Consider the following 23,632-nt stretch of genomic DNA (forward strand, 5'->3'; position numbering starts at 1 on the left):
AGGAACGAAAACAGATTTATTACGGAGATCGATTTATAATGGGGAATATTTACATATTTTCTCCATTAGGAGGTCACTCGGAATATCTCGCACAATATTTCAATGTATTCATCCGGGTCTGCTGCAATACAAAATCCCCGTAGACATCAAACGTGTTAGCCGTAGAGAGGACACCAATGAACCTTCTTCATATTTTTTAATTCTTCAAAATGAGTTTGTAGCTGCGCAGTTCGACAGCTGTTCTGACTGATTAAAAAGACATTGTCCTGTTCTTGTATGCATACGTTTCAAACAAAATGATATCTGTATTGCTTTAATTTATACTAGTATCTTTTAGCAACAGTTTTGGCCAGTTTCGGGCAGAAACAAGTCAGTTCAAGAAATATTTACATACGTATCATCAAATGTACAAGATATCCGCTAACCCCTCTTAAATTCATAGGCGTCGGAGGACAGGGGGGGGGGGAGCAGGGGTTTAGCGCCCCCCCACTTTTTTGGCAAAGTTAAACCTAACCATAAGGCACATAGGATCATAGAGTGTCCCCCCACGCACACACACACACACACACACACACAGTTTTTCTCGCAGCAAATGTAGTTAATTTTAAATTTACCTTGAAAAGATAGAAAAATTGAAAAGTTGGAGTCAAAGGTATACTAGCCCCCCACTCCCCACCCCCACCATCTCCCCCTCCACCCACTACCCCCACGGATTAGGATTTTCATGATTTTGGGAATTAGGTTTTGTCAAGATTCTGAGGATTAGTCTATAGCCCCCTCACTTTCAATTTGCGTCCGACGCCACTGAAACAGAGTATATTTTGAGAACAAAGTGAACATCGTCCTTGATTTCGTTCATGTTGGAGAATTTGAAAGTGCGCTCAGACACCCCTGCGAATGTTATTGTCATTTAAATTTTAGATCACGTGGTTTTATTTGACCCTTTCAGTTTCGCAGTAAAAATTGTGCCTCGTGTTTATAGTCTATTTTAGAAAAAACTAGGTACTTGTAGTCAAATATAAAATGTAGAGGTATATTCATTTAAAACTTTATCTTCATTAATTGGTGGATAAAATGTGTTCTAGAAATAAATGTGACAATACAAAAAATGTTTTTTTTTCTGCTGTTGCGACAATTAACATGCATTGTAGAGGTCCCCCCTAAGAATTATTTTTCGATCCGCGCCTGACCTAGTAATAACATCAATAGTGATACAGACTGTACTATTTTATGCAGAATGTTCCTTGAAAATGGCTCGATATACTAAGTTTTTTATGCAAAACATTCATCCATTTTTTTAAAAAAAAAAAACATGGTATAGCACATCACAAGCATCAAACATGGCTATGATTTTATTAAGCAACCCAGTGTGTATTTTATCGACCACTATACACGTGGTTGAACACGAACGATAACTCTGTTCTGAATTTCATCGTTTAATTTAAAAAACCGCTGGATGGTGAAATAAGACATGCATCTTAAAAGATGTTGATGTTTTAACATAAATCAAAGTAGGATATGATATGAAAATCGACCAGTACCTACGTATTTTGAGAATATTATCCGAACACTTATACTTCCGCTCGAAATTTCACAGGAACTGAACAAATCTCGGTGAAGTCTCGTGAACTTTCATTCGAGCACCTCTGGACTTATTACATACTTAGCAACGATAAAGCAAACATTCCGAACACATTCGCAGGGGTGTCAGATATAGAATGAACTCACAATCTATTGGTATCTCTCCGCAGCGGTACTACTGTAGAACTTACACTCTGATACATTATAATTCATGTGACCACGGGCATCATTTGAGAACTGAGTTAAAATGATCGTTACGTACATTTGTACATTAAACTGTAATAGTTTTTGTGATCAACAAGGACCTCGCCAGTACATACAGAGACCCGTCATCCCGTTGCAGTCCTCAGTTGATACTGAGGCGTTTCATGCGGCTATACATTAAAAAAATGAATGTGTAAGTAAATAAATTGATGTTTTGCACGTGTGCTACAAATTAATTAGACTTGTGTTGCCAAGTCAATATATACTGATATTAACTAAATGATATATTTGAAAACAGACTCGAGAACCTATGTTTTTTTTTACATGTACATGTACCTACATACATATAATACAATAACATTTCTGATTGACATTGGAAGCAAATCGAAAGTTGGGAGGGGGGGGGTGTGTTTTATCGGCGTAAACCCTGAGGGTAACCAAGGTACTTTTATATATGGCTAATTATCACCAGAAATTGTTCTCATCATCCACACACAGTGCAAGGATAACCTACCCCTTTTTGTGGTCTGAGTAGTAGAGACAAGAACCGACCGTCCTTATCAAGGAGGTGTAGTGTTTTACTGATGTCATCACATACCAGGATGTGACCGAAAACATCGGTACATATTCCATAGGGAGAAAACGTCGACCCCTGACCTTTGTAGGAAAACCTGTGTTGTCCTGATTTATCCTCCACCACTACAGTATGTTTGCCATAGTCTGATACACAGACATCACCATTGATGTTTTCTGTGATGTAGTGTGGTGTACTATACAGTCCCTGTCCTTTGTTGTCTCTCTGTATGTTCTGTATTTCTGTCCCTGTCTTGTTGTACCTGGCGACTTCAGCCTCTTCATCTATATTCATCCCCATCAGTATTTCCCCGTTGATGTGGGAGGAGTGTATACTGATTGGTAACCAGTTTTCTGTGTTAATGAATTCAGTGATTGTATTATCCGGTGTTACCCTATTGATGACTTTGTTGTTTTTTTCTGTATAGATTAGATCCCCGTCCTGTGTGACTGTGTGGTAGCCTTGAGATCCACCACTAGTTTGTATCTTCTGTAGCTGATTCCCCTGTAGATCTGTTTGGACAAGGTTACCAATACCATCACTGACCCAGAGTCTGCCTGATTTACCCAGTGATATATGATATACATTGCCAACACCTGGTACTGTGTACTCCCTGACCTTGGTGACAGAGGAAGACAGACACAGTGTTTGTTTCACGTCAGACTTCTCTCTGTCTTGTTTTCTCTGTTTCCCTGTAGGTTTCTTTGTAGAGGGTGCAGTCTCCATGGGTTTAATTTTTCTGTTTTCTGCTTTTGTGTTGGGAACAGTTATTCTACCCAGTAGTTTGGCGACATCTTCCTTGCTATGTTGACCAGTAGTAAATACGGGTGGGACTAGTTTGGATGTCTCTGGCACGGGTCGAATTTTAAGGCTATTTGATTTGAGAGATAATGTTAAATTTTCTATTTTTGAGGGAGATAGGTAACCATAATATGTTTGGATTAAATCATTAAGATAGTTGATGTAGTAATCTATTTCTTGGTTTTGGCGGTTTAATGTTTGTAATAATGACTGTTCTATTTTGTCGACTTGTTTTATATTATCTGATGTGACTGTGTCTACCATTCTTTTCACAGACTCAGTTTCAGCCTTCATTGCTGTTCTTATACCTTCCATGATCTTCTTTATTTCTGTGACATCTCCAGCAATTTCTATTTTCACGTCTTGAGAAACTGGCTCAAAATAATTTCGAATTTTGTCAATTTCCTCTTGATATTGCGATACCTTTTCAGCAAAGACAATTTCTAGATCAGTAAATACGTGGCCGCGGTGTTCTTTTGTGGCTGTGCATTTAGAACAAATGGGAATCTGGCATTCCTCGCAGAGAAGTTCTATGTCTTTTGTGGGGTGGATCTTGCATTTCTCTACAGGAATTCGGCGTTTGCGTTGTTTATAATGGACCAATTCATGATTCTTGGTTTTCTTATTCTTCTGATGTTCATCTCTGCATTGTTCACACATTGGATGGTGACAGTCATTGCAGTAAAACTGGCAGTTCTTCTCACAGTCTTCAGTGCCACACACTAAATAATGCTGGGCGTCGGGTGGTGCTTGGGATTCAGATAATGCCATCTGAAATGGTAAAAGTGTCTATAAGTTATGAGAGGCTACATGTATTTCATTAATTGTATTTGTTATCAAAACTCATTAAAAACTCTGAATTTAAGACCCATCCACCCCTCCCCCTACACACATACAGGTACTCAAATCGATATGTTTGTATTGAGTAATATTTACATTTTCAACTGTCTTTGTCTGTGAAAACATTAAGAATCAATGATGAACCCTAAAACCCAATAACTTCATAAAACATGAGTGGCACTAAATGGGCGTGTCTGATAGCATAACCGAAAAACGGTATTACAAAGCATGTGCTACATAAAAAAATGGTGGTTTTGAAACAAAGTTGTTTTAAAGTGTACAAATTGGAAATAATATAAATATAAGTAATAAGAAATCATTCTTTGAATATTATGAATTGATAATTTTGGTCGGAGCGTGGTCAAATCTATCATAAACCCCTTCGGGCTTTATTGGCTTTATTGGATTTGAATACGCCCCGACCGAAATTATCACCTCATGATACTCAAAGAACGAGTCCTTATTCCTTAATAATCTTCAGCAGATACATATAGGAATTATGACATTCCGGTATACACTGTAATGTCACACTTTGAGGTAGAGGCAACTTATTTGTCCATTCCGTATTATCAACTTTTCTACTTTAGTTATGTACGTGCCCGAATCCGGAATTTTTAGTGTACATGTCTTAATATTTATATAATAATGAGCAGAAGCTATAATGCCGGTATATTATAAGGAAAATAATTGCGTCCCTTTACAAATAGATTATTTATTTACATCAAAAACTGTCAATTATAGTTGAATTATTAACAAGTGCAAAACAAATGGAAGAATTAAAAAAAAAATGGATATCTGACCTTGGCACTTTATAACTATGAAAATGGTCTCTACTTTCGGTTTAGTATAAAGAAAATATTACATGCCTATATATATATTAAATATTGATGTACATTAACCATATGTAAATCCAATATTACGCTAGGAAATATGTCAACTTGTGTACCGTCATGGGAAATAGATGCTATGATTTTACAATTGTATCAAACAAAATTATTCTAATTTACCGGTCTGTAGAAAGGTAACCTGGTGACGCCCTGAAATCAGAGTGAGAAAATACTAGACCTGTGTAATCTACTTCTTGGTTCAGCTAAACCTTCTGGCCTACTTAATCTTTATAGAGGGTTATCTCTGTAATATGGGTACATGTTCGAGCAGACTGATAAAAACAACCACGTTATCTTAACTCGTACAGACGAGTGTTAGGATTCGGGGGCGGGATTGGTTTTAATCAGAGTGGGGTATGAGGTACTTTTTTAAATTGAATTAAAAGAAAACGAATCTAATTCTGACTTTTTGTTCTCCCTTTTTGTGAATCATCAGTAATCCATATAATAAGTAAAACAAATAAGTTTATAAACCAAGTGTAAGTGATATAATTTATTATAATTTTAAAAATGCAGAAAAAATAGATAAATTGCTCTGATAATATATCAAAATATTGTTCTGTTTATGCAAGTCAAATACCATTTGTAAATATAACTAAAGGTGCATGTACATGTATACTGGTATCTTTGCAAATTAATAACATGTAATACCATCGACATGTATAATAGCTGCACGTACACACATAAGTGCAAAGACGACTGAAAATACATTACTTATGTAAATAGCTTCCCTTTACAAATCTATTTTTTTTTTACATCAATAACTGTCAATTATAGTTGTTTTATTAACAAGTGCAAATCAAATGGAAGAATTCAATAAAATTGGAATCTGACCATGGCACTATATAATTATTAAAATGGCCACTACTTTCGGTTTAGTACAATGAAAATATTACAAACTGTGATTAAATTAAATTTCGTGGGGGCCAATTTTCGTGGATTGCTTAAATTTGACAGGTTCGTTGGGGCGCAATTTCTTGTATTCTTTTAAACTTCGAAGGAAATATGACTTGTTTACCCTAATGTATTAATTCGTGGACGATATTAATTCGTGGATAAGACGTACCTACAAATTCCACGAAAATTAAGCCACCACGAATTCTAATGATTCCACAGTACATATATATAATAAAATACTAATGTTGAACTACATGTAAATCAAATATTACCCTAGGAAATATGTCAACTTCTATACCGTCATGGGAAATAGATGCTATGATTTTACAATTGTATCAAATAAAATTATTCTAATATTCCGTTAGGTCTGTAGAAAGGTAGCCTGGTGACGCCCTGAGATCAGAGTGAGAAAATACGAGACTCCTGGTTGAGCTAAACCTTCTGGCCTACTTTATCTTTATAGGGGGTTATCTTTGTGATATAGGTACATGTACGAGCAGACTGATAAAAACAACCACGTTATCTTACCTCGTACAGACGGGAACTATGATAAGGGGGCGGGGCTGGTTTTAATCAGACTGGGGTACGAGGTCCTTTAATTTTAATTTGAATTCATAAAACGAACTTGATTCTGACTTTTTGTTCTCCCTTTTTGTGAATCATCAGTAATCGATATAATAAGTAAAGCAAATAAGAAATATATTATAATTTTAAAAGTGCGGAAAAAAAGATACAGTGCTATGAGAATCTATCAAAATATTGTTCTGTTTATGCAAGTCAAATACCATCTGTAAATATAACTAAAAGTGCTCGTGCATGTAAAATGTATACTGATATCTTTGCAAATTATTAACATGTAATACCATATACATGTATAATAGCTGCACGTACATACATAAGTGCGAAGACGTCTGAAAGTGCATTGCTTATATATAAACATATTTATAATAATTAGAACTATAGTTATGTACATGCCCAAATCCGGATTTTGTTTTTGTGTACATGTTTTAATTTTTATTTCATGTAGAACCAAAAATTTAATGCCGGTATATCATATGGTAAATAGGTTCCCTTTACAAATCGTTTTTTTTTTTTTTTGTTTACATCAATCACAAGTGCAAATCAAATGGAAGAATTTAATAAAATTGGATATCTGACCATGGCACTATATCATTATTATAATGGCCACTACTTTCGGTTTAGTACAATGAAAATATTACATAAATATATACTAAAACACTAATGTTGAACTATTAAATTCATTCATGTAACTGAAATCAAGAAAACTGTTGTAAGACCGCTCGGTGCTGCGCTACATACTAGTATTCAGAAATTGAAATTATTATCAGTTCTGAATATCATACTTCACATTATATACAGGTATTTATATATATTTGTAAGTGTGCGTTGAAATCTACCACTGGAAATATAATTTTAGCTCTATAACCAGGAAGTACATGTAAATTACACAAGTCTCGTAGTCTCTCATTCTGAGCACAGGGCGTCTTAATGATTATTTGATACAGAACACATGGTAAATTTATTAGTATAATTTTGTATGATAAAGTTAGGAAAAAAATACTAAATGACTAATACCAGTATATTTCATTTGACATGTAACGTAATCAAGATGGATAAGTCAATATGGCTAATAATCAAATCTAATGCTTGTCCTTATCATTGAACTGAACGTGGTGACCATTTTTAGAGACATAATGAAGTTATTCCATTACTGTTGGACTTGTAAAGAAATGCGCCATTTTAAAAATGTACAATTCCTAGAGTAAACGAAACTTAATCGGACAATCGTTTGTTTACAAAAATTCGAAACTCTGTTTCGTTGTGTTTATAGAAGCATTTTAACAAAAACTTGGACTTTTGGTAGTTGTGTCAAACAGCAAAGTGATATAGGCTTGTCTATTTCATTGCTGGCCACACAGCCATGGCTCATTGAAAGTAGCTAGATTTGTTTTGCTTTTGAGCTACAGTACCGATCAGACCAAACCTTACAGAAAGTAAATCCCAACTAAACCCTGGGTTTACTTTCTACGTTTACTCTGGGTTTACTTCGGGTTTACTATAATGGACCCAGAGTAAACCCAAAGTAAACCCAGAGTGGACACAGAGAGTAAACCAAGTTAGAATTATACCCCTGAAAGCAGACGCTAACTGTGTATTCGGAATATACAAGGGGCAGGAACTACAGGCAGTAAGATGATAACTAACGGGTCTGCCTCACACTTCAGTGCGTACAGTTAACAATAAAAGCAATCTCCAAGTAAACCCAAAGTAAACCCCGAGTGGACCCAAATTTTCTAAAAGTAAGCCAGGGTTTAGTTTGGGTTTACTCTGGTGTTAGGTTGGGTCTGATCGGTACTGTATATTCACGCAATCTGTGTACATGTCACTCGAAACCAGCGTCATTTTTTACTTGTTTTGTCGCAAGAAAAAGATTGTTACATCCTTCCTAAAGTATAAGGTCCTGTTTAAATGGTTCTAAGTTACAGTTGATTTGTAAAGGGAAGCTATTCACCTTTCAAATTTGATATACCGATATTTATGTTTTCTAATTTCAGATGGAATTATTCAAATCCCAATTATCACCCGACGCCCAACATTATTTGGTGTGTGGTGCTGAAGACTGTAAGAAAAACAGCAAGTTTTACTGCAATGACTGTCACCAGCCAAAATGTGAACAATGCAGAGATGAGCATCAGAAGAATAAGAAAACCAAGAACCATGAAGTGGTCCCTTATAAACAACGCAAGCGTAAAATTCCAATAGAGAAATGAAGATCCACCCAACAAAAGACATAGATCTTCACTGTGAGGAATGCCAGATTCCCATTTGTTCTAAATGCACAGTCACAAAAGAACACCGCGGCCATCTGTTCATCGATCTAGATATGGTCTTTGCTGAAAAATATTCACTTTGTCACGCAGAGATTGCCAAAATTAGAAGGTATTTTGAGCCTACTTCTCAAAATTTGAAGACAGAAATTGCCGACGATGTCACAGAAATAAAGAAGAATATGGAAGACATAAGAACAGCCATGAAGGCTGAAGCTGAAGCTATTAAAAACCTGGTAGACACAGTCACATCAGATAATATAGAACAAGTCAACAAAATAGAGCAGTCATTATTAGAAACGTTAAGCGGTCAAAACCAAAATTTAGATGACTACATTAACTATCTCAGTTATTTACTCAAAACGTTTAATGGCTACCTATCTCCCTCGAATATTGAAAATTTAACATTTGCTCCCAAATCAGAAAACTTGATCATTCGCCCCATCCTAGAGACATCCAAACCAGTCCCATCCGTATTTACTGCTGGTCAACACAGCAAGGAAGATGTCATCAAACTTGTAGGTACAATATCTGTTCTTAAACCGGAGAAAAGAAAAATAAAACCCATGAAGAATCCCTCTACACAATTGAAACCAACAGGGAAACAAGACAGAGAGACATCTGACGTGAAACAAACACTGTCTATGTGTTTCTCTGTCACCAAGGTCAGGGAGTACACAGTACCTGGTGTTCGCAATGTATATCATATATCACTAGGTAATTCAGGCAGTTTCTAGGTCAGTGATGGTAAAGCTTACATTCTCCAAACAGATCTACAGGGGAATCAGCTACAGAGGATACAAACCAAATCTGAAAGCTACCACACAGTCACACTGGACGATGATCTGATCTATACAGTCACACACAATAAAGTCATCAATAAGATAACACTGGATAATACAAGCAGTGAATTTATTAAAACGGGAGAATGGAAACCACTCAGTATACACTCCTCCCACATCAACGGGGACCTACTGGTCGGGATGATGAAAAATATAGAGGGTAAAGTAACCAGGTTCAACAAAACAGGGACAGAAATACAGAACACAGAGAGAGACATCAAAGGGCAGACACTGTATAGTAAACTACACTATATCACAGAAAACATCAATGGTGATGTATGTGTATCAGACTATGGCAAACATACTGTAGTGGTGGAGGATAAATCAGGACAACACAGGTTTTCCAACAAAGGTCAGGGGTCGACGTTTTCTCCCTATGGAATATGTACCGATGTTTTCGGTCACATCCTGGTATGTGATGACATCAGTAAAACACTACACCTCCTTGATAAGGACGGTCGGTTCTTGTCTCTACTACTCAGACCACAAAAAGGGGTAGGTTATCCTTGCACTGTGTGTGGATGATGAGAACAATTTCTGGGTAGGAAATTATACAAACACAGTCACAGTGTACAAGTATCGACAGTGAACATTATATATCCATAGTATAATAATGTGTATCTTGTGAGACAATGTAACAACAACTGTGCTGCTTTACAATTACTACTATCTGCAGTATACATTGAAGTACTTATACATCATTCATGTAATCCTATAGTGTTCACTGAAGTACATGTTAGCGGTCATGTAACTATGTCAATGTTTATAATTTGGATTAATGCATTATAAACAAATGATAAATAAATATACATGTCAAGTATTTTTTTCAGTTTGTTAAGCTTTTAGATACTTGATTTCTGGTTGCATCTTGACAATAACTATGGAAAGGAACTTGTGGTTAACTAACAGCCATACTGAAATCTACTCGCCCCGTTTATCGAATGGGCGGATGCTACAAGAAAAACAGAAAATACCTTGCACACAAACGCTTCGTAGAAAACAATAAAGGGAGGGGGGGGGGGGCTCCCCTCAATTTTGTGAACAAAGGGAGAAAACTCCAAGAAAGAAGCTGCCAAGAGGGCATTCCGTATGTTTGCCTATGTTGTATACTCATTGATTTCTGAATGCAAACAACGGGTGTATCCCGCGCAATCTCTGGTCAATAAAAAAACAACCAAAACCAACATAACCCCAAAATCTAAACAAAAGAAAAGGAGGAGATAAATTGTCATCTTAATGACTAGTTCATCAGAACTTCTTTCGTTGAAATCAAAACAAACGCCTATATTCGTCTTGAAACTACGAAATTTGGCATTTCTTTACATACAAGATAACTTTTACGAAGCATCGTAACAACCCCAACGTTTTACAACTATAACTCTAGTCTTTTCGAACTTTATCACTCTGCTACCTTATCGACGTAGAAATGTATGTCAATCATCATAGTCGCGGTTTTAGTTAGGATGGTTAATATAGTTTTGGACACAAACTACAATTTTTTTAAACCCAAAATGTTATCGTTTGCAATAAAACACGGTTATAGCGTACACGCGTATAATAAGTGGACGCTTTCAGCGAAGGGATTTTCCTTCTACGAAGAAAAAATACCCATCTCTAGAGCTTCGTTATTACCGTTTGGACATAAACTTTTTTTTCCCCAAAGTGTTACTGTTTCTTAGGTTTTGGATCTTTTCTGTCGCAATTATTGTTGTGTTTGTGATTGCATTCATTTGTTGTGTGTTGTTTTGAGAGGTGGCAGATCCATCATTCAGCGTAACCTTAGGGCGCAGAAAATTATTAAAAACAAGGGTCAACCCATTGAGTAGTACTCTTTTTATAATTGCATGATATATTAACTATGTAAGTTCGACCATGTAGGCGAATTTTACGTGAAAATATTCGTGTAATTTTTTTTTTTAAATCAACAGATCTGTTCCAGTATCACATTATGACCAAAAATAAAGATACTAAAATTATTGGACACTGTGCTTCAATCAACTAGCTTTTTGAATAGTGTTCCTGTTTTAATCATTATATAAAAATCACTAGTATTGGACATGCAGGCATGTCACGATGTAAAGATGTTGGTGGTCGTGTAGATTCAATTCCTTTCAAAGATCAACTTGTATGGTAAAAGAACCTTATGTTGACATAACCAGAAGACGATGTTTCCTAGAATACGCAGTTATATGTAACGTAGGTTTTGAAAATAATGAACTGATCACAAGGTACCATACAATTTTTACTACGCTATTCGAAAAGTGAATAACAAATAGGTGTCTAACTTCTGAATCACAAGTGGTGTGTGATGAGATGAAAACGAACAACATGTACGTAACTGCAGTTGGTACATAGGGTGGGTTCATCCCGATCATCTGTTCTCACAGAGTGTGATCACGACTTACAGGTTGAATCAAGATTTGAGCTTGATGTAATTCTGTGAATATTTAATATCATATTTGTAGTGACGGCAATTTTAGCCAATTTTTCATGTTTTTACTTAATATTATGTAGAATTGATGGGTGCATTCCATGCATTACCCCGAAATGATTCTCGCTCCTTGATTGATGTATGTCATGTTTTTCAATATACACATAAACATTTAACAACACATTCGTCTAAATGACAATTTCTTTCATCAACTACTTAATATGTAATAAATTTCAATAAACACATACAATATTCAAAATACTACATGTACATATTAATTCCATAATAAAAACCCTCAACTACTAAGTTTTCCTCACCTACTAATTTTTGTGGAGAATGATATATTTGGGAAAACATCGCAAATGGCCACCATCTCCTTCTCGTCATTTAGTTTAACTAATCTGCTCATCGGTAATGTTCTACATCAACATAGTACAGCATTCCATTTATCCTGATGACTATATACTGGCGCTGCGTGAGCGAACCAAAGAAAAAATCAACTGGGTACTAGAAAAAAATAGCAATTTACATTGTGCATGAAACACTTTATGTGCATATATATTTGCATACCACTCAATAAAAAAAATTGAATTATGGAGCTTAATTTTGGACTACAGTTTTAAACTGGCCCAGAGAGCCTCCTGACACATATGAGTGTGTAAGGCAGTTCCACAGTGTCACTATGTGGAAAAAACTGTGTTTGTAGCAATCTGTAAGTGTACTAAAGATCTGATAGTGAAGAGAACTAGTATTACGTGTGATAGTTGTTGTCTGTGGAACGAGATACATGCTTTGGTCTAAATTGTGTGTAATTTTATATAACATTGATAGTCTGCATTTTTTCTTTGGTTTAATACTGGCTAATTGAGATGATGTACTACACTTCAGTGCCAGATCAGAACAAGCGCCGGACAATCGGTGTCTTTAGTTGTTTTTTTTTTGTTTTTTTTACCATTGACGTATATCCCTGAGTATATGTTTACTGTCTATTACCTGGTCAGGCTGAGCTGCCTGCATAATATGGACGCTGATGTCTGTAAACGACAGACAAGCAAGCTTTTATCGTGAATTGAGATTAATTAATCTCTCTCTTTTCCAAGCATCAGATAAAAAAGCATTACATGTTTCTAAAAAAGGTATACAATATGTTATAAGGAAAACAATATAAGCAATTTGAGATTTGGCACTAATAGCGTCTATGTAATCTTCCTTCTAGACTAGTGTATATCACACTTTGTAACAGGTGTTTTAGCCCCAAGAGAAAAGAGGTCGTATAAAAATTTTATCCACAAATATTTAAAGTGATATACGTTGGCCGTCATGTCATTTTTTAAAATCTTTATCTACTCAATTTATGAAAAAGTGAGAGAGGAGTGTTTAGTTTTACGCAATATGAAACAAAAAAGCATGTTTTATGTTTTTATATATGTAACAGAATACCATGTAATTAAACATGTCGCTTTACGTTACAATAATAAATTGTCAATTGAAAAAGAATACAAAATTAATTTTTTTTTTTTCAAAAATGTTTGAAGAAATTTTGAGAAATGTTGAAATTCTTTACAATACTATTAGGATATAATTATATTGTAAATGGAATTTGACATTTAAAAAGATAACAGTTGCTATAGAATTTTCATTGTAAGACATTTAATTTGTTTGTGCATAGATTTTGACAAAATTTATTTCTTTGGGCAGAGCAACGATGCTCTAATTTGTTGCAATTTGATATAAGCAATTTAAAATCTTGCACTGAAAGCGTAGCAATGATGAATAGTACTAGTTAAAAATGTGCAAAAAGCGTTCAAGCCTTGCATGGCGAACATTTTATTTGACATTAAAAACCTGAAATAGTTTTTACCAATTAGCAAAGATCAATGACACTATTTTCGTAGAAATAAAACATTTTCTCTTAGAATTCTCCCCAGATACCATACTTACATTTTGCAATTAGTCAAGCCTTGTAGTGGGATTAAATCGCTCAAAACATTTGAAAAAATAGTATATTGTTCATTAACAAATCCATCTAATGCATTGTGTTTAAAATGGAAATTGACAATCTTAAATATAATGAAATTGCTCCTTGCATTTTTAATGAAAATGCGTTACAAAACGTGACTTCAATTTTGTCCTCCAATAAACCTCTATCAAAAAACTTTATGAATTTTAGATATGTTATGTGTATTTCTTTTTTTTTTTCAAGAAATTATATCTGATTTGGACCTTATATCTTTTTTCACCGTCTCCAAAATAATCCGTCATGTTGACAGACAAACAATACAAATGATGTTAGAAAGGGTAACAAAATATGAACTTGTTTGTCATGTAATCGATCCTATGAAGACCAAAGGACCTCAGAAAATTTAATTAAGTGTGAACCAATGCCGGCGAATTTTTAACACATTGCTGCGATTTTTTTTTAGGTGAAACCCTGCTTGTGCTCTAAATATACGTCATTTAATTTTATTGAACTGTAGAGTTAAATAGTTATTCGTCCAGTTCTTAAAAAGAACCTTCCTAACTTTATAAAGTTTGCTTTAAAACAATCGAAAACATAGCATTCTAGCAGAGCTCTCGAGTTGAGCTTTGATTAAAATTTTGAAGGGTGTCCAATGTTATATGAAAAATATACAAGGGAAGTATTGTTCTAATCAGAGTTTTATATCGTAAACAACGACAAAGGAAAGCTTCGCCAGGGAATTAAAGCGTAAACTTATATTACCTTTTCGCGAATAGTTGATAATTGTTATTTCGCGTAATTACATGTCAATTAGATTGCATAATTATGCTTCATTAACTCTCATGTGTAAGATTTTCATCTTACTATTATGGTAAATACACTAACCTCATTTCAAAACGAGGTTTGTGTTCTTGATCTGCCAGTTGTACTATACAGTTTTTTAAATTTTTAATCTTTTATTTATTTTTGCTGTAAACAATGGTAACATTTTTTTTTTTAACTTTTAAAATTCAAAAAAATATTTCATATTGTTTTCAAATCTTGTTGCCCACTTTTCTTAGTATTTTAGATTATAGTATACTGTTTTAGAATATACCTCTAAAAATTAATTTTTATTAAAAAAGTTTTATGATACTGAGTACCGATGTTTCAGAAAAAAATCATCATTTCATATTGTGTATGCAAAACACTGATAGTTTGGTAACCGTTTCTATCTGGTCCCATTAGTAAGGCTCTTGTAACAGAGGTATGACATTTCCAGCTTATTTTAGGACAAAAACAAGATTAGAACTGTTAGTCTGAAATGAAAACACTAGGAAAGGTTTGGGGTTATCGCTTTTATCGAAATTCAGAAAAATGAGAACAATGAATGTTTAATTTTTATATTTATAGAAATTTATGTATTTGGAAGCACTTGTAACAGAATTTGTTTTATACTTGTAGCTAACTATTGTAAAATATAATGACAAAAAATCATTTATATAACTCTACTACTGAAACGTAAAAAATAAGAAATTAATGCAACTATCGACAATGATAGAAGCCTTCACAAGATACGACTTTCCCTCGTGGTTGTTCTAGTACATTAATTTTCAAAGCGTCATCCTGTTAGGTTGCGCTGCAATGCTTAATTATATTTGCACGTATAAAAGATTCAAAATTTACACTAATGGTTATGATAACAAATGTAATTAAAGCATTTCTATCATCCTTGCCTCGTGAAAAACCATGACGGAGGGTTCCATTAACAGGGAAAAATGTATGTTTCGCAGACAATAATTTGACTAGAACATTTTTGTTGTAAACATTCTGGGGAAAAAACCCAAAACTATTGAACATATTTTGAAATATACTGAAAATACGAAACTAATATTTTGCGATCATTTGAGCAAAAAAGCAATACAATTTATCAAATATAAATTAAAATTCTGTTATAACAAATTATCGGCCTGCTTGGGGATGAAATCCAATTTCATTTGATTTATTGTGTTTGAAATTGAGGTAACATATAATTTTAATATATATAGTTATAGTTCCATGCATTCTTTATGGAATATGCCTTAACTACTATCAAGTGTAATGAGCTATTTTGACTTGTCTTCGTTTGCTTTTCAAATCACATTTATCAAAAGATGTTTTTGTATTTTAATGTTTTATGAATATTTATATTAAAAAAAACAACAAAGCGATGGCATTTTTGACAACGGTTGGCTAGGTTTGCATATCATGTGAAAAAGGAAATAGTTGACATGAACGAATATACGAGAATCTGATTTTCTTAGTTATGTTAATGTTCTAAAGTTGTGATGGGTATGCAACTAAAAATTTAAAAACAATTTTTAAAACTATGCTTCTAGAGCTACTAATTCCAAAACACTTTAAAAGATCTACAAGAATACAACAACAACAACAACAACAACAACAACAGCAACAAAAAACAATATAATATAGATATTAAATGGTTTCCATTGTATTTTCTCTTTATCTTCTAAAATGATGCAATATAAAAACTTAAAACAAAAATGTCATTGCGTTATTACAACTTTGCATTGCACACTGTTGCGTCAACCTAATTGCAAACAGTGAACGATGTCGCTAACTCACCGTTTAGTAACTCGTAGCGCTGTAAAGCAAAGGCGACGGCATTCTGTGTGAGGTTGTTTTATCGCGGTGACGGCTGTGTGACGGCGCGATGGTGGGTTGTTTAAATGTGATGTATTCGATAAGGCTCATATTAAACGCGCTTGTGGAATTTTGCAATGAACTTATTCAGAGATCATACATTTGAGTCATTTTTCATAATGTGGGCTCATTAATTTTCCGAGACATCCACTTGCATAGATTTATAGTGGATGTAAGCAGAAAGGTCGATAAAATTGTGTAACTAATGTTCATACCAATACAACATATTACTTGATATAATCTTTTATTTTAATGAATATTTGATATTGTGGATCAAATCAACAATAAGATAAAAAGAGTATTTAACAAATTGATAAATACATTATTGAATAGATAAAATATGGCATACAAGCAATACAGGGAGATGTGATAGTTATAAAAAACAATACTGCGAACAAAAAATTGGCGTCTAAATGCGTAATACAGAATTGCAATATGATATATGCTGTATGCTGTTCATATGTCATTTTAAGTTTAAAATCATCCATGAAAACTATGTATTCATTCTTATTGTAGCACCTTGCCAATAAATTATTGATGAGAAAACTAAACATCTTTGTTAGACCATTTCGACAAGAGAATTGATTAATTGCAAGAAGGATATAACCGAAGTGCAATCAGCATGTCATAAATTTCCTCTCTCCTATTGCTTAAGTACGGACATCATGTACTTCGTAGGAAGTTTGCCGATTATGGTCGGTGTTATTGAGTTAATCAGTGGCTGCATTCAGTTTAAATTTTCACGTGAGGTGTCTTTCTTTGACAATTCTCAAGTGATTGGCACATATCCAGGATCTTCCGAACAAGGACTTTTCGGCGTGTGTGGTCCAAGATGTGACAATGACATTCGATGTAACGCTATTGACATCTGTTATGAAAAATTTCAGTGCAAATTAATTAATGGTTGGACACCCCCTGCGCCGGGCAACGTCTCCGAAGGAGTGTGTAGACAATTCCAAATGGTACGAATCTAACTTATCTTTTGTTAGTTCTTTTTTTTTTCTTAATATTAACCTTCGCTTTTTATCAGAAACACATGATTATTTTGAATGCATTATTTTGTTTTTATTCAGCAAGCATGCCCAGATGGATACTTTTTTGACAGAAAAAATCTTACTTGCATCAATTACTGTAAGTCTTTTTTTCAGTGACAACTGTAAATTTTTACAATCGAATTGATATCTAATACGATCACAAGATACAATCAGTTTCAGCCAAATGTTGACTGAAGGGTCTGTCGGTGACTTAATGACAGTTTCTTTTTTAACTTGAATCTAATTACCTTTCAGTTGTCCTGATTACACCATGTCAGTTTTATCCTCCCATATTTCGCGGATACTATTTAATTAAGAAAAATGAATTTCTTCGTTCCTAATTGATTTCCTTTTAGATTATATTTGCAACTTTGAGAGTGACCCAGAGTTGACATGTTTTCTTTCTGAAAGTCTGTCTGACGAATTTAACTGGACCACCCATAAGGTAAGTAATTTACTCTATAATATACCTTTTGCAAGAATTGATGGGTTGGGATGAGTGGGGAGAAGGAATTATGTTTATAATTTTACTTAATTAGTTAAACTTCCATTAGACCAACAACTTGTCATTGCTGATGATTATGATACTTTTGTCTGGGCGGATTTTATTTTTTTAATATTAAATGTCACTTATTTCTATTACACTTGCATTTGATCTAATAAGAATGGTCGTCTTCAACATTATTAAGCACATAAGGTAACATGTAGATTTTATCACATACCGGGACGAAATAACGCCCCCCCCCCCCAAAAAAAAAGTAAAGAAAATTCAAGGGTTTTAATGTCATTAGTGGTTGAAGATTTGATGACGTACCGACTCGTTTTGAAATATTCATTAACATTTAAGCGGATGCCTGGGATTGATACAAAGGATCTATTAACCGACTAATGAAAATACATTTTATTAAACAAAGGGCTCGACTTCATCCACTAACACGGGTCCTTCCTCAGCTTACCATGGATTGCATTATAAATACATTGAAACATCCGCAATTCAACTTGGACAAAGAGCAGTACTGGAGAGCTCAAAGACATTTCAAGGTACATTGCACCGCCATTGCTTTGCATTGATATTTATTATAAACATTTAAGATTATTTTAATTCTTAAAGGAGGTTGGATGGACAACAAATAATTAATTAGATCGAAATTAACATTTACGATATGGCTTAGCTATAAGGTATCTTAAGTAAAGGAAAAATCAATGTATTTCACCTTTGGAAATTGGATTCTTTCCAATATTTTTTTATCAGAACTTAAGAACTTTTCTTCTGAAGGAGATTAATATAGTACATATTAGGTGACCACCATCGAGTCCTCTTTATTTTCATATAGTGCGTAGTATTCATGTTGTTAATAAAATGAGTCCAATCTTCTTTCCAGTAAGATTAATTTTCAAAGAAAATATTTCAAAGTAGTGTTTAGTGACTTTTAAGTCTTTCAAAGCACCAAATCATATTTTTTCATAATCAAGTACATTATAGTAAAGGGTTAAAAAATGTTTATGCAAATTCAAAGAAAATAGTATTCTGGCTGTCATTTAATTTGTCTTGATTTCATTAAAACAACTTTTTTTTTTACGTTTTTCTCCTTAAGACACGTTAACTTTCTTATACAAATTTTATTTATAGGTTTCTAAAATTCAAACGAAATACGTGTTTAATTTTTTAATAGTTTTTTCCAACAAGAAATATATTAGATAATTGTCTAATTGACAACACTAAACATGATTTGTTAGATATTTTTACCATGCATTTTTGTACACCATATTTTGAATGCTGCAATGCATTACAATCAAAGCAGATTTTTCTTTTTTATATAATCATTACAAAACAAAATGAGCTCCTGTCTTTCCTTTGACAAGGTAATAATGTATCAAATATGATTTTTTTAATGATCCATTAAAGAGCATTTTGGTGTGGCATTTTACCTCTAGGTAGCTGCACTGTCTCTGATGAACACTCTGGTGATATTTGCATCCTATTCAAAATCACAATAAATGTGCATTTGTTTTTAACATCCATTTAAACAAGCAAAAACCTACTGCCTGACGATGTACTACCACATGTATGGGGCCACCATAAACACTCTCACCATCAGAACTCAGAAAGGAAACAGCGCCGCCATAAACCGCTGGAAAATGTCTGGTAACCAAGGTAACGTCTGGCACTATCTCTCTGGAGTCAACCTTCCTTTGGACTCACAAACAAAAGTAAGTAGCGATAGGCAAGAGTTTGTTTTTTTTACAACAACAAAACCTTTACAATGTCGTAAAATAACAACCAACGATACTTCTCTACTAAACACTACATCGGTGAATAAAACAAGACACCAAACTTGCATTTAGTTTTCGACTATTGTGATTGTTGCGATAAAAAAAGATCAAACGTTTAATTGATAAACTACTGCTTATAGAGTTTATGACTACTTGATTTTACGCATCTCACCTGAAATGTGGGATATTTATCTTTTCAAAACAGATTTTCACGGTAATTTGATTTTTAGCATTGGTAAAAAAAAATATTGAACTATAGAATATGAAAAATTTCTAACTGGAATGGAATAACTTTCTTATAATTTCAATATGTTTGGAACAAAACTACTACAGGATTTTACAATTTGATTGAAAATACTTTTAACTTTAACAGACATTTTTTTTAAATTGAAATAATTATTTTCTCATCACTGACTATGAATATTTTATATGTCAAATGAAACGCTTAATACAAATGTGGCTTTATACGCTAAGACAATGGTCCATTATTTGATTCATGAATATGTTTCTTTAGCAGATGCAAAACTGTTACCTGTGCAACTTCGCACTAGTTATTATCCGGTACAGTTCCGCTGGTGTCTTTTAACTTGTGATGAAATGCTTTGTTTTCCTTTTTGGATTAGATCATCATTGAGGCTACCAAAGGTTCCAGCCACACTGGAGATACTGCGATCGATTACGTTGAGCTCCGGCCATTTGCATGTCCGTAGCAAAATGCAAAAGTCAATACAAATACTTGCTAGCATACATAATAAAATGTACTTCTACGTAGAGATAGATCTTCATGAAATTGTGGCACATGGTATCAGCCAATCACAATTTACATCATATATAGTTAACTAACGTTGTACATGCATCGTTTATATTGTTTTGAAGGTGAAAGAAGCTTTTAGAGGACACAAACCTAGCGAATCTTGTATAATTATCATAATAAAAGTAAACTTGCGATTAAGGGCATTATACATTTATATGGTGGTTTTTTTAAATTTATTTATTTCGCTATCTATTCATTTAATGCATGTATGTTACTGTTAATATATTTTTATCATCAAAAACGTGTCAGACTCTTTATCAAATTTGAAACTTAGCAATTCTTTATTGTTCAAAAGAAAAGACAACGGGAATTACAGAATAAAAAAAATGAACGACATTGACAAACTAGAAAGCCTATGCAACGAAGAATAAAAATTCCAATAGAATAATGAACGGGGTCATATTTCGACGTAAAATTATGACATCCAATCCGTAGAAAAATTGCAAAAAAAGACCCAGGATTATTTTTCTTTGCATTATACAAGAAGAGAAGAAATGAATCTGGTAGGAAAAAATGACCCGGTCTTAAACAAAAATGTTAAAAGGAACCTAAACTTTAATTCAACTTCTCTGATTTTGAATTTAAAAACACCGAACTTGTTAGGAATTCGCTGTATATAGTTTTTCTTATCTATACCAAACACAATAGCTGATATTAATTAAAATTGCTTGTCAACATTCAGGTCTCTTCTCTCGTCGACATATGGAGGGGAAATGACGATACACTAGCCTAGAAATCTGCAGAACTGTACGCGTACAAGTTACTTTATCATGAATACTGGTTAACCACATTTTTATATAGCTTTATTTTGGTCTCGGCACTATCTTCATTTATCGTTTTACACATGTTACATGTTTGTTGTATATACTGTTGTAATTTTCCTGTACATCAATCGGCATCGGTCATCCGTCCCGATGTCAATAATCTGTATCATTTGGTCTGTTAGATCTTTAATAAATGTTGAAATGCTCATTGGACTTAATTCAATTAATTTTACCATAAAGAGGATCGCCACCCAAATGTCGATCGAGTTAAAGTACAGAGCAGCTCTACATTTTAATACCACGCGTGAAATATTTGTAAAAGTGAAAGATATATGAGTCCAATACTCTGGTATTTCAGCGACGTCAATGGTGCACTTATTTGATTTCTGTCTTTGTATTATAAGCCATTATGTATTTTTTAAAAATGCTTTCAAATGCATTTTTAGCTTATTAGATATTAGAACTTAATATACATATTACATATTAAATACCATGACATATAATGTTTCATCGTTCATTAATGACTTTAAAATACGTTTGATAACTTCCTGGTTAGACAAAGCGTTTGCTGCATGAAGATCACTTCACGAAATGCAATGAATGACGCCATACTTTAAAGTTTTAAACTTAATCTTTCTCCAAGTCATAATGGCACAATTGGCCGGTGCTTACATTAAAGTAGTGGCAGTAAATTTTAAATTGTTTGGAAGAATAAAATATTGCTTCTATAAGTTTAAAGCAATATGAGCTGTATTTTTTAAGAATTTTATTTTGTTGCTAAAACCTGTTAGTATGATAAATCTGCATATAACTTAAACTTTTATGATAAATAAGATTTGAAAACATCATTAATGTTTGTCAAAGGAAATATTTCTCTTTAAAGTAATATATAGCAAATCAATTTTTGTACAGGACGACAATAATTCAATTTTGCTCCAAATTAGATTTCTTAACGGCCTTTTCCACAAAAATAAGGCTAACATAAATTTAAAAACCATGATAGTTTTGTCATTCTAGTAGAAGAGAACATTTTAGTAACAAAAAAATGACATGAAAAATGCAGCTCATGTTGTTTTAAAGTATAAGAACGAGAACTAACATTCTTGGATTCATTTGACATTCTCAATTCTTAAAAAAAATTAATAAAGATTATAAACAGCACACTGTTTTCAAAGGTGTTTCTTTCCGTCTATTTTGTTTCAATGTTTGGCATTTTCTTAATATCTAAATCCTATTTGCAATGTTGCTTTTAAAATGTACTCATCCCAGAAATACATTGATTGAAATAAATTGCTTATTTGCAAATTGGAATGATGAAGAAGGATTCAGTGATTGTATTCGTTGCTCGTAGCTAATATAGTTAATGTTGTTTATATTTAAAACCACCGTGATCACCTGACAATTTTAATGTTTACCAGAGATCAGGACAATCTTTATATTATGTGTCTGATATAAAACTCGGAATGTTACACTTTTGAGTTACATCATGTTTAGCAATGACCTAGACAGCCTTTATACGATGAAAATTGATAGAGACCATACACAGAATCACTGTTGTCTCAAACGTAACAGATAATCAAGTGGCTTATATGGATTTATTTTACTTTGAAAATTAAAGAATTAGATTATTTTTAACTACTTATATTCCGATAATCAAAATCAACAATATTTATAGGATGTTATTCAAGTTAGTCTCACTGTATCAATAGTATCGAAAGGTAAAGTAAGATTCATGTAGAATATAAAGGATCTAATTCAAGGTTATACATGATATGGAATTTTTTTTAAATACCCATTTTTTATTTAAAAAAGAAAATGAAAAAAAAACTTCGTAGATGAAATAAAACATTTTTTAAAGGACAGTTTGGCAACGCTGTGAACTTCAAAACTAAATGTACATGTTATTTGTAAACTGTTATGATTAAAACCACGTTTTTTATACACGGTCATGTATTTCGTGTTGTCTCATTGTCAATGTTTTATCATTAAATTGTCCATATTCCACATTTAAATTGCACCTGTATATTGATCCCCATTTTCAACGCAGACAAAAAAAAAGAAGTTCGATATCAGCTTTTCTAATCAAATAAACGTATCATAATACATAGCTTGCATGACACTAAACCCAGGGGCGAAGAATACGATAATGTCCCCAAAATATGCAGGTAATATGTTCCCAATATGGTGAACCACAGGAG

At 33.4% G+C, this 23,632-nt stretch overlaps 2 protein-coding genes and 1 pseudogene across 2 annotated transcripts; 2 read left to right on the top strand and 1 right to left on the bottom strand.

Moving 5' to 3' along the window:
- Nucleotides 1-2,269: 2,269 nt before the first annotated feature.
- LOC128159016 (uncharacterized) lies at nucleotides 2,270-3,931 on the bottom strand. The gene has a single exon (XM_052822047.1). It carries the CDS (start codon nucleotides 3,929-3,931, stop codon nucleotides 2,270-2,272), a length of 1,662 nt encoding a protein of 553 aa, XP_052678007.1.
- A 4,429-nt stretch (nucleotides 3,932-8,360) lies between these two features.
- On the top strand, nucleotides 8,361-10,064 carry LOC128160987 (uncharacterized; annotated as a pseudogene).
- A 7,050-nt stretch (nucleotides 10,065-17,114) lies between these two features.
- LOC128159024 (MAM and LDL-receptor class A domain-containing protein 1-like) lies at nucleotides 17,115-21,633 on the top strand. The gene is made up of 6 exons (XM_052822056.1): nucleotides 17,115-17,510; nucleotides 17,622-17,679; nucleotides 17,939-18,027; nucleotides 18,497-18,623; nucleotides 19,615-19,793; nucleotides 20,480-21,633. Exons 1-6 carry the CDS (start codon nucleotides 17,214-17,216, stop codon nucleotides 20,564-20,566), a joined length of 837 nt encoding a protein of 278 aa, XP_052678016.1. The 5' UTR covers nucleotides 17,115-17,213; the 3' UTR covers nucleotides 20,567-21,633.
- The last annotated feature ends 1,999 nt before the right edge of the window (nucleotides 21,634-23,632 follow it).

This window comes from Crassostrea angulata, chromosome 8 (genome assembly GCF_025612915.1).
Source record: "Crassostrea angulata isolate pt1a10 chromosome 8, ASM2561291v2, whole genome shotgun sequence".
Classification (NCBI taxonomy): domain Eukaryota; kingdom Metazoa; phylum Mollusca; class Bivalvia; order Ostreida; family Ostreidae; genus Magallana; species Magallana angulata.

Coding starts and splice junctions, on each gene's coding strand:
- LOC128159016 (XM_052822047.1), bottom strand. CDS start 3,931: ATGGCATTATCTGAATCCCAAGCACCACCCGACGCCCAGCATTATTTA.
- LOC128159024 (XM_052822056.1), top strand. CDS start 17,214: ATGTACTTCGTAGGAAGTTTGCCGATTATGGTCGGTGTTATTGAGTTA. Junction 18,028..18,496: donor TTAACTGGACCACCCATAAG/GTAAGTAATTTA, acceptor TATTAAACAAAG/GGCTCGACTTCATCCACTAA. Junction 18,624..19,614: donor GAGCTCAAAGACATTTCAAG/GTACATTGCACC, acceptor CATTTAAACAAG/CAAAAACCTACTGCCTGACG.